The following is a 12,572-nucleotide window of genomic DNA, read 5'->3' as shown; positions in this document are numbered from 1 at the left end:
GGGCAATTCAAATTTATACCAGAGAACCTTTGTGCGAATTCCTTAAAAAATGTTATAAGGAATTTGCTTCGTAGGTACTTTGCAAAAAATTCACTGAAATTTACACAAAAATCTGCCCGAACATTTCCATGTACAGAATAACATTGTCCGATTAAATTTGGCAGTAGCTAATGTAGCTTAATGCGGTTCGTTTGTGGACGCTCCTTCAATTCGGAAGGACGAATTAGTCGCCTTCTAAAATCGTTTAAAACTAAAATATTAACATAAGAAACACATATGAATGAAAAAAGAAATCGCGAATCCATATTCAGCACGAATCAGAATAAGCGGATTTGTTTTTTTTTTTCTTCTCGAGAATTTTAAATTTTGAATTCATCGTTTATTGCTACTTTCACACTTTATTTGACCCTGAACTTGAACTTCTACCGAAGACTGATCTCAATTTTCGCATGAAAAAATGACAAGACTAACTCCTCGCTCCGCAGTTCCTTCTCGCATACATAATATACCTGTCATGGTACACAAACTTAACAACTTCGCCAGATTTTTTATTTCTTTGTTCTTCTTTTACATTCTTGTTTTACGCGATTTTTCCCTCCGTTTTCCTGTTCCCCCAGTCAATCTTAACTTTGAGTTTTACTCTCACCGCTAACCAAGAAGAGCTGTTTGGAATTGTATCATTCAAATTAATTTCTTTGCAGTGGTTGCTTACATGATCTCGCAGCGTTTTACGATTTAAAGTTTTGAACTCGATGGTCATTAGAGGGTACTTTCTTCCCTTACTTCGCGGTCCAACCTCCTGAAAAGCTTCGAGTCTCAGGCGTTATGCGTTACGCATGAGATGATGCGTGATATGACACTTTTATGATTTTAAATTACAGAGTAAGGTACAAAAACTGCCATGCTAAGGAAAAACGCTGTGTGAGCCTTCAGACGTTGTCAAATTTCCTTCCGTAAATCACCAATTTTCGGGAAAATTTATAAAGATTTTTCCTTCAATTTTCCGATATTTTTGTTCTCAATTTCACCTAGAGTTCCTGAAAATTGCAAGGAAAAATATTCATAATTTTCTTCAAAAATGACTGTTTTCTGATAGGAAATTTCGCAACTCTCAAATGTTGATACGGCGTTTTTCTTTAGCACGGCAGAAAAGCTCATCGATAATAATTTTCATTGCGTACTCGTGTGAGATTAAAATCCAGGGAATGGCAGCTGGCCACGGGGCTATATTCAGGATTGGGTTGATGACCCATCTCGTCACGTGCAACACAATCTAAATCTATTTAAATGTTTCAATTTTTTTAAGCGATGCTTATTATTTTCTTCCTTTTATTTATTTATTATTTTTTGCGACTCATTGAGGAGATTCTGGACTTTATTTATACTGCATTGTTTACGTTTTCTGAAAAATGTAGGATGAGTTGAACTGAAGAGCAGAAAATCTAAACAGAAGAGAAATCAAGGGAGTTTATTTATTTTTTCTGGAGCAAAGGCGCTCGACTCTCTCATCTCCAATTTCTTCGAGATGAAACTAGCTCAGGCGGCGTCACGAACGGTGTTAGTGTGAGGCATCTAGCGTGTCGTTAAACTTTATTGATGTCGCTTTTCATTTTTAGAGCGTCATAGATCAACTTATTCTTTCCTCTCTCTGATTTCGTTAATCCCCTTCCTTGCGCTAGGTCAAAACTACTAGGTGGTTAAATATTCTCTAGCTTCCTCTGATAAAAATTGATTTAAAATCTTTCCATCTACGTTTAAATCAAAAAAATTCTACAATGAGGAAATCACAGAACTCCCATACCTATAAGCATGTGACCATATTTTTTTTCTATCCTCATACCACGTTCCACGGCCCCTTCCCCCATCAAATTTTAAAAGAAAAAATGCTAGGTAAAAAAAAAAAAAAAAAAAGAAAAAAAAAAAAAAAAAAAAATTAGCTCGGCCTTAACATTCTGAATTTCTTTGTGAATATAGAAAGGTCTAGTGAAACACTAAATATATTCGACTCGAATTGAATATTGCCTCTCAAGTTATGGAAAATGGTCGGCTGGGCGTGATAAGGCAACGCAAAATGCATACAAGCGCCTTGATGCAACTATTCGTCCTCCATGGATGTCCATGTTGCCTATTCAAAAAATTGAAGGCGTTCCGACTTCGCTTGCCCTGACAGTGAGGTATAAAGTACGCACGACAGTAGGTCGATTGTTAAATCGTAATTGAACAACCTTGATCGACAAAATCCTTTGTTTATAGTGCTATCTATCAATCAAGATCTTTTGATATATCGATTCAACAATCGAACTTTTTTTTTTTAAAAAAATGTCCATGCTTTTTCTCCTTTGTTTGAACATCATTCTGTGGAAATTTCAAGAAAAAATCTATGTTCGGTCTTTTCTGATAAAATAAAATTGAAGCGGAGATTTAAAAGACTGGAAAAAAGATACACGTTTTGCAGTTCCCCATCAATATCTATCAAAAGAATCAGAGTGCCTCGCGTAGAATCGATTTTTTTAATGGATTAAAATGGAGTGAGTACAGATTCAGTAACTTTTTAGAATCTGAACTGACCCAGGTATCTTTATTTCGATTTGTCTTACAATTCAATTCTCCTCTCTCTCTTTAAAGGACGGAATTTTCGTTACCCGCTCGTGCGCTCACAAGTAATGCTACGAACATGGCGTTCGGTTTCATGAAAGAATCTATCCAGATCCCACCTGAACCTTGAAAATTATCGCAACGGTGGCGTGGAGTGCTTTGCGATAAAACGATTGAGCTGCCATTTAAACCTATAGGAAATGATCGATAAACAGAGTCCTCTCAACTAGCATCTTAAATCGATGGTTATCTATCATAGCTTCAAATAGGGAAACATCGATGAATGAGGTCGAAATGCGTCGAGGCACACAGAAACAAGCAGGAAGCTCCAACGCATTGGCGTCGGAGAGCGGCTCTGGGGGCAGTAGTTGTAGTCAAGAATGAGGGCCTAGACACATTTTGTCATTGATGTACAATCCGACAACTGTCGATTCATGTTTTGTAACTTAGCAGATTTACGTAGCCGGTGTATAAATGTGTATTGGGCTTTGATATGGCGAATACATGGCATTATCACTTGTTGTATACTTTTAATTTTGAAAGCTCTTTGGAGGTCCGCTTCCTAAAAAATCTCTGGTTGATAAGTCGTTTAGCGAGGCTGCAAAAAATTTGCATTTTTATATCTGAAAGTGTAGGTATTGGTTTTTTGTATAATTGTTTTTTTTGGATTGCTGGAAAAGTAACGCATACTTCTATAATTTAGGACTGAGTCAGGGAAATATAAGGTTCGTTAAATAGTAAATATTCCTAGTACCGTGTGACACTATTGTTAACGAAAAGTTTTTGCAACTTGTCAAAGAGGTTGTTGAATGATCTTCGAATAACTTTTGATGAGCTAGAGGTAATGGTTCTATCTGCAGCTCGTGGACTTCTGTACGATATTGTCCAGAATCATCTAAATTTTCAAAAAGTGTCCGCTTGTTCGATACCCAATTTGCTCATTCATGCATACAAGGAGAAGCGCATGAAAGCTTTAGCAGACATTTTGGAGATGAATCAAGAATTAGATGAAGAATTTATGACTTAAATCACGGCACCTTAATCACGGGATGACCTTAATTACGGCAACTATTTATTGTCCATGAGATGCAGATGGTTCCATTTCCCTAGCTCATCAAAAGGTATTCGAAGATCAATTTCATCAGCCACCCGTACGAACCACGTTTCTAGTGACCCGTACTTGCTTCGCACGTATGAAACATACAATCAGAGAAAACAGAATTCATCTTACAATAATCAATAATCAGTAGGACATGAATCGTTGCGATGTATAATACGACATTATAATGCGGCATTACTATTGTAATTCATTTTAATGTTTAGGGGCATTATAAATCATTATTGCCACGTCGGAATGAAATGTTGTAGACTGAATTGAAAAGCATGTTGGCAAAATTTATTATAAAAATAGTATAACATGTAGGTACATAACATAAAGGTAATACAAATTAAATGATTAGAGCGTGTATATTTCATTACATTATAGGTATATTACAATCATTTTTGTCATTGTTGGAAATTTTGATAGTTTGAATTTTGATAGTTGATAGTTGATAGTTTGAGAGTTGAAAATTTGGTTATTTTATTTAGTTAAGGTGATTCGATAGACGCCATATTTTGTGTCAGAATGGCATGCGACATATCCCATCAATTGGTTCCATTTTTTCATTTACTCATCATTTTACTCCAATTTTAAGTTTCGCAATTCTGTTTTCAGGAGACTAAAGCACTCACTTATCAATTTGTATATTTATATTGAGTTAAGGGTAGAGACGTATTCCTCACCGGAATTGAGGAATGGAGGTGTTACAGTAAGTCCGGCATTAGGTTCCATTTCGACATCAGCGACGATCAACGCTACGATACTGGAAGCCAGTCTTCCGATATTAAATCCCTAGCGGGGAAGAAAAAAAAATGCCTAGATTTCGCTAAAAATCCCTAAATCCCCAGATTTGCTCAAATATACTTAAAAAATCCCTAGATTTTGCAAAAAGCGCCATTTTTTTATGAAGAATCATGATGTCATTCGATGTAGCGATTTGCAATATTTAAATCTGATTGGCTCGTTTGAATTTTGGCGCTCTCTGAAAGCAGTGCTAATCCAGACCAATAAAATGAAAGAATATTAGTTGATTTCTTATTATTAACAGGTTGAATGCAGTTGAATGTCAAGTACATCGAAGGACGCAATCGTTTTAATTTCCGGCTTATTTGCGGGGAAAATAGTGTTGCCAAAAAGGCCTACAAAATATAGATGAAAAAATGTTTTCGATTGTCGAAGCTAGAATTGAGGTTAAAAAGTTGATTTTTGGTAACTTTACCTCATCAAAAAAAAATCCCTAGATTTCCTGAAAAATCCCTAAATCCCTGGAAATTCCGGAAAATCCCTAAATCTAGGAATAAACTCTTAGACATCGGATGGCTGTTGGAAGCATTAGAGTCAACATTTGAAACGCTGCTGCAGAATTTGCCGGGAGTATAATCGAGTGTTGAAAGTCAGTAGAATTGAACAATGTAATAATTGCTTTCCGAAATAAGCGTTATAATAAAAAAACAACGAATCTGAACTGTTAATACTGGAACACACCTTCTGTAAATGTACCTTGCGAGAGATAAGTAAAAAAATAGATGTACTGGAGGAGAAGTGCTTCTCCACAGAGTTTGAAGAAGGAAAAAAAATGCCCAAATTTACTTACTTCAGCATTTTCGGCAAAATCACTGCAATTTCCGAACCTTTTTCTGGCCAGGGGCCAAAATTAAATGATTATGAAGGGCCACTCAGATGTTGTAGATAAAAATAGGACTGTTGAAAAAGTCGCCGTTTTCAATAAATATGTACCCGGAATGGAAGACATCTAGGGGAAAATTGTTACGATTTTCCGATGCAAATATTTTCCTACAATCTATTTTCCTGCGTTTTGGGATTATACGTACTAAGCAGGCTAAGGGCCCGTTCGCCAAAACTAATCGGAACTGTATGAATGAATTGCTCCTTTTAAAAATCAAAACAATATCGAATTGCGATATATTACACAGTTAAGATAGGGCTATGTCCTGTCGTAAGCGGCGACATAAAGTCGATATCATTTCAATAATCGCCCCAATGGCCACGATAGTTGTTAGACGTTTACGGTTTCCCTGGTAACCTTTGTTTGCTATCAGCTGATATCGAGTAAATGACTAGGAAGCTCCAACCCAGTGGTTAAAGCTTCCTTAACCGCGAAAACTTTAAAATTCAAATTTTCAAATTTTGAACGTAAAGTACATTTTTTCCATCACGAGATAAAAGCACAAACAAGTTTTGAATTGTTGACTGTATCACCATGATTCCAAAAATACAATACACAACATAGCATTGACTAACAATAAAACAGTATGCAATAAAATAAAGTCATGACAAGGAACATAGCCGAAAATGGCGCCGATTCCCATCAACCAACGCGCGGTCTCTACAATGTAACATGCTGCATTGATACTCCCCAGCTGGGACCGTCCGGAATAGCAGCTCTAGTGCAAGCACCAGAGCCGCTAAAAAGAGTTGCGGGCTATATAGAGATACCGTCCGTTCCGGGCTCAGAAGCCGAAATTTCTGGGTGCTGGAGCCGTAGCTTCAATTGCACCGGGTGCTACGTCCGAAACTTCAATCTCTATCTTCAATGACGATCTTTGTTTACTAATACGTCAAAATTTCAAGGTGACGTAAAATTCGACATGTATGTAACTTCAAGTTGAAAATGTTTTCATAATGAAAGGCGGATTGAGCGTCTTTCATTGGTATGCGACGTGCTGACGTAAAAATGAAGAAAAAAAACTTCACGCCAGACACCACTTGAATCAGTTGATGACAGTAGCTACTACTAAGCAGAGACCACGTTCATATCTGCATGCCAAAAAAGAAACATAAAATATCCGAACTCCCGAGAAAATATACGTGGCCTTCTAAACATTTCGCGGGAAACACATTTCCTCGAACGCATGACGATTAAATGAACATGAACACCATTATGGGCAGGAGAGGAGGAAGAACACTCAGTATACTTCCCATCAGGGCCGGACTGGGAAGATAAAGTCCGGGGTGCTGGGAGAACTCGGGGCTCGCTTTATGCTAAGGCCCTCAAGGGGAGGTCTAGAGGGCCTCCCTCCAATTTTAAGGGGGATCTGCGCGGGGATATTCTCTCGAAAATGTTTTAAAATTGATCCCCTAAAGCTATTTTTGGCTGTTTCTAAGGCCTTTTTAGACAGAAAAGGGGAAAATGATGGGGAAAATAATTTACTTGCTTGTGATCGATGTCTCCATTTTAACTATCGAATAATTATCTCGCAACAAATACGTGAGCAGGCAAAGATTATCTAGCAAATGTAATATTCTCGATTTAAAAAAAGCAAACCTAAACCTCTCGTGTTTCATTTAGAAATGAAAAATTTCACATATCTATAAGACTATCTCCGCGAGAATGCATGTAAAATTTGCCGAACCACATCCAATATGCAGACCCGGCTCTATCATGAAATGTTGGATCCATTTTGCTTAATGCCATCCAACTGTACCCTAAAAACCAGATCATTTATTGTTTGCCGACAACTTTATCTCCATCAGGTACACGGAAAAAATTAACTTGTTGATTTAACAATCCAATCGCTAAAAAAGTGACTGCAATATTACAACGTAGCTCTCATAACACAAAAATGCTACTTTATCCACCCCCGTGGTTAAATTAGCTTACAATAGTGGTAAAAGTAGCATTTTTGTGTTGTGAAAATCTACATCGAAATATTGCAGTCACTTTTTTTAGCAATTTAATTGGTAAATCAGCAATTTAATTTTTTACGTGTAGGCAGAGGCTGGATAGAAGCCGTTCAAAATTTGCGTGTGGCAATTTAATATCTAACTTCCGAAGATGTGGCAACGACTAATCCGAACCAAGCTAAGATTTAAACATAAAGAGGACAGAGATTTAGGTGCCAACGTAACTCGCCTCGTGGAAAGGGGGATATATCTGTCGCAATTTGACAGAATCTGTATTCAGCTCGATTCAACGCTTTCTGGCTAGGAAATAGAGAACGCCTGGAGAACTCTACTAGACGTGTGACAGTTTGTTATATCTGTGTCATATGTTTTTTTAAATTAAAGAAATTCAGGGAGCATTCCACTTTATAAACTCTACCATTTCAACACGGGTCAATGCTCTTATTTATAATTCAATTCCACGGTGTCGGAGAGAAGAGTAAGCCAAAGTTTGTGTTAATACGGAAAGTAGAACAAGATGGAACACAAATTCATGGTCAGTTTTTCATCTAGTCAAATTGACCAATTTCCTCGGCTGAAAAACTTCAAGTCGCGATAAAAATGAGGCACAGACGGCTAGGATCGGATTGAAATCTCGTAACCGACAATCCAATACGCTCGCTCTATACTCGTGTAGCGGTAGTTAACCACCAACCGGTGGGAGCACTGCGTCTCGCGCGTCCTGATTGGTTACCTTGGCGCCGTGGCGGTGGCCAATCACCGCATCATGTGGGAGCTAAGGGCGTTGCGCTCATCCGTCATTGGATGGTGATTGGCTACCGCCACACTCGCTAGTCACAACCAGAGAACGGTAAAGCGGAAAACTTGAGTTACTGAAAGTTTGAGATCCTTTATTGACATGAATTGAATTACAATTATTCATAACCGACAATTCTATTAAGTTTTATTAAGTCTAATCTATTAATTTACGGCAGTGATAAAACATGAGGTATACGGGATGACGAGGAAAGGGGGAAAAAAGGGGGGAGACACCGAAATTGCAAACTAAGCATAACATCAGTGGCTCCCCTCCCACCCCATAAGCAAGGTTAAAAGTCGGGATAACTTAAAGTTTCGGTTAATCACCTCATTAATGTGGTTGATGAAGCTAATCAACTTGGTTAATCGAAAGAAAACTAACTGAAAGTGACCGGAAAGAAAATTTTGATTTTCCTGGAAATTTTTTTTTATGTTGGAATTTTTTTACCGAGAGTTTTGAGTATCTTTTCCTTACAAAGAAATTTGCAAACATTTTAGGAGCTCCAGAAAGTATTCTGAGTAAGTGGGTAACCTTCCGTCTTGATACCGCTTTACTGTTATACAGCGAGACTCACTGCTCAGGCAGTAGTAGAGTTTAGTTATGGATCTCACTGGTGAAATTTTGGTACATTGATCTTTGTAGCGTCATTTGTTTGACTTTTCTCCTTCTCTGGAGACGATTATTTAAACGAACAGGCAAAAATGTTGTCAAACCGGTCTAAATGTCAGAATTTTTCATAAACTCATCTTCATTTTGTAACATCAAATGATAACTTCAGTATAACGTACTGCTCGATGTTTTCCTATCAGTTGTGCTTTTGGCACCAAAAATTAGGAGGCGAGGCTCCGGAGTTTTGACTTTTTAACTCTCTAAATTTCCCCGATTTAAAAGTTTAGAGAAGATACCTGCGGCTTCTTACCTAAATGTAGTTTGAAGATATTAAACAAGCGCTGGTTCTTTCTCGGCTATTGGACTGAAATAACTTATAGGGAGTTCGGTATCATTTCTTAAATATTATTTTTTCACATGCTTACTTATTATTGCTTTTTTATATTTTTAATTTATTACTTCAATTGAGGCTTATGGGGCATTTTCAATAAATTTATTCTGCGATGGTAAAAATCGTATGATATATTATTTTATGTTTAACAATCGCACACAATCATTGTTTATCTATTTGTTACGTGTCCTAATGTCCCATCTTAAGCGAAAAGTTTTATCCGTGAGGTATTGGTTGACATATTTTTAAAAATATAGTCGGAATAAAAAAGTTATCCAACTGATAATGTGTGTTCAGATTGCGATGTGAATTGCCACAAGAAGTGTGAGAAGTTGATGCCAAACCTATGTGGAGTTAATCAAAAACTAATTGTAGAAGCTCTTGCGTCACTTAAAAAAGGTAAGATTGACCTGAACTGGGCTGATTTTTCACATCCAATTGCTTCTTTTTTTTCTTTTTTTTTTTGCTACAAGAACACCTCACGCTTTTTGTAATTTTTGCGGCGTTTTGGTAATGAATGAATATTAAGTTTGAGAGGGTAAGATTCTTACTATTCTCCAACGTGCTTCTCAAAACGTTCTACGTGTAGTGGAATATACGACGGCCACTCATTCAATTAAGATAGGTGGCACAGAGAAACTAGAAGGAAAATGCCTGAATTCATCCCTATAGAATAGAATTAGTGTTCAGTTAGTTTATGAGGGAGTACAGAGGAACTGAAGCCGCGGAAAGAAAGTATCACAATTCCAACTATACTCCCAGCCAGGCCCGCCACAAGGGGGGGGGGATACTGGGTCCCTGGTACCGGGGCCCGGGCCCTGGAGGGGCCCGTGACGCAGGTGACAAACCACTGCGAATTCATGTGTAACCCTTGTCTCGTAGGGAAAAGTGAAAAAATTACCTTAAAAATTCCGCAAAAGGTGAATAAAGTTTCAAAAACACGCTAGGGCACTATAAAATTTTTCTTGCTTTTTTAGAGATTTTCAAGATTTTGAGTATATGTAGAATGATATTTTTCGTAACTGTGTTTCATTTTCTTCCGTTGTCGGATGCTACGAGGCTCCTTTCTGGGCATCCTCGACTTCAATGGCTTAACTCTCTTGCCATAGACGTACGAAAGGGGAGTCCAGGGGGGCCCGGCTCCCCATAGAATTGAAAATTATCATCTGCCCCCTCAAAAAAAAAATTTATAGATGTTTTGAATGCAACAATTCGAAAGTTTTTGGTGCTGAAAGTAAACAAAAAGGCGTAATTATTCTGCAGAAATTGATGGAAAATCTCCATCATAAGAGCTTCATAATGCGTCCAAATAGATTTAAAATTTCAAAAATTTTCCGGGGGAGGCCCCCCGGACCCCCCTTCCCTGTGCTAGGGGCCCGGGCCAGAAAATTGGTACCAGGGCCCGAGATGGGATGTGGCGGGCCTGCTCCCAGCTGATTGTGGCGCCAGATATTAGAGAAGGTGCACAAGCCAAAGGTATGGTTAAGTCAGCTTAAAGTGTATAGTTGGGTCAACCATACCTCTAGCTGGTGCCCTCACAGTCAGCACAAGTTTGGATGAATTAATTATACCACTGGCTGGTGCCTTTAATCTTCTAACTAGTGCAACTACTCTTACGGCTGGCGCCAAGATCAGCTGGAAGTATAGTTGAGATTGTGATACTTTCTTTTCAGTGAGAATACGTCTCATAGGGATACCTAGTTGTCGTTTTTTACCACGGAAAAAAAAGTATTAGGGGTCCCCCAATAATTGTGGTAATAACTCAATTCGTTGGATGATATGGTCATATCAAATTAATTGTGGTAGTGTCGCAACTGAAGTTGGGGTAGTACCGCAACATTCGGGTTTGTAACCTAATTTATTAGGATTCTACCACAATTAATCTGAAATAGTATCCAACGACCCTGTGCTCTTTCTTTCCATGTATTTTCCGGCAATTTCAGCAGTCCCGGGATCGCGAGTGTCAAACAATTTGCTGCGTATTGTACCATGAACAGTAGAAAGCGCCATGGGGGGGGGGGGGGAGAGATCTGTTACGTCAGCCAATCTTGAATCTTACGTTGGAAAATTCCACCGTTTCTAGAAGCAAAAATTTTGTAAAAAAAAAAAAAATAAAATGAAAGAGGGAAAAACGTTTTAAATATCTTTCTTCTTAACCATCCAATGTCATCTAAGAACAGTACATAAAACTTGATGCGAGATAAATTGAATGGGACCCAGGTGATGTTCGATCTTCATCCGCGCATTTCATCGTAGCAACCAACCGAAGCGACATTCATTGTTCCCTCGTCTAACCTCCAAACTACGAAGTATTCCGCGTGGCTAGTGCCAAGCAATTTCAGAGAGCTTTCTCTTCTCTCTGTACCCTGTCTTCACGGCTGGTTTCTCTCGTCGTCTCTTATTTTCTACATGCTGTGCGACTGTGCCTCTTCTATAGTCTCGCCTCTCCTATGCATATTCTCTCTTTGAATCCTCTTCTCTCGGTTGACTAATTCTCAAAATTGCTATTGTGTTTGTGTGAGTGTGTGTGTGTCCTTGCCTTCAACCAAACTCGAGAAGGCACGCGGAAGAGGAGGCAAAAACCTTTCTCTATGAGCCTGCTCTTCTTCTGAGTTTTAAAAAAGATGCCCTCGCTACAGAGCGGAACGAATCAAAAATAAGAACGGATTTACGTGAGGGTGAAATTGAAAGCTGCATTGGATCCTTGTATTCAATATGAGTTTCTCTGCACGTGGATCACGGAGGTTTAGCTTTCTGAAGACCTTGAATTAGATTATTCTTTTCTTATCTGGCAAGATGAATAACATTTGGGCGGATATATATACAAGGAAGCTGATAAGCGTAAATATACATAATTCCATCCAAAGAGCTTACTCCTCTTTTAATCGGAATTTCAAAACTTTTCTGACTATAACCAGTTTCGAAAGACAATGGGCCACTAGCATAATTTTTTTTTTTTTATTTCTCGTATCGAAAGAACTAAGGAACTAAAACGCCCCAAAATTCGGATTTTCAAAACGGTCACTTTCACGCGGGAACGGATCCGGTACTTTCGTGACGTCACAGTACATGACAAACCTGGTCTCCCTATGATTTAAAATGTATTTCACCATATGTAATTAGCAGCTGCTTGATAAAGAGACCAGGTTTTTCATGTACTGTGACGTCAAGCAAAAGTGTACCGGATCCGTTCCTGCGTAAAAGTGACTGTTTTGAATGAGTCGGATCCTAAAACAGCTTTTCTTTTAGTTTGAGAGGTGATTTCAAGATTTTTTACCCTGGTAAAAATTGGCAGTAGAATGTGTGTTCCAAAATACTATAGACCTAAAACCAGCTGTAAGATTTCCAATAGCTCCTAGCCGGCTGTACAATTGCTTATAGCCTTTTATAGCCGATGGCGATTAAGCAACAGCCAGACGAAAAAGTTTATG

General features: G+C 38.3%; 1 protein-coding gene across 6 annotated transcripts in view; it reads left to right on the top strand.

Annotated features, from left to right (window-relative positions):
* Positions 1–12,572, top strand: part of LOC109035592 (uncharacterized) — a 33,521-nt gene that overhangs the window by 5,380 nt on the left and 15,569 nt on the right. For 3 of the 6 annotated variants that reach the window (XM_019049286.2, XM_019049284.2, XM_019049289.2), the window contains exon 2: positions 9,439–9,540. The exons of the other annotated variants lie outside the window; for them this stretch is intronic. In XM_019049286.2, the coding sequence (XP_018904831.2) occupies positions 9,439–9,540 (102 nt within the window). The remainder of the gene's footprint in view (positions 1–9,438; positions 9,541–12,572) is intronic. 6 annotated transcript variants of the gene reach the window in all.

Source organism: Bemisia tabaci, chromosome 1, assembly GCF_918797505.1.
Source record: "Bemisia tabaci chromosome 1, PGI_BMITA_v3".
In the NCBI taxonomy this organism is placed as follows: domain Eukaryota; kingdom Metazoa; phylum Arthropoda; class Insecta; order Hemiptera; family Aleyrodidae; genus Bemisia; species Bemisia tabaci.
This window is presented reverse-complemented; position numbering and strand designations above follow the sequence as displayed.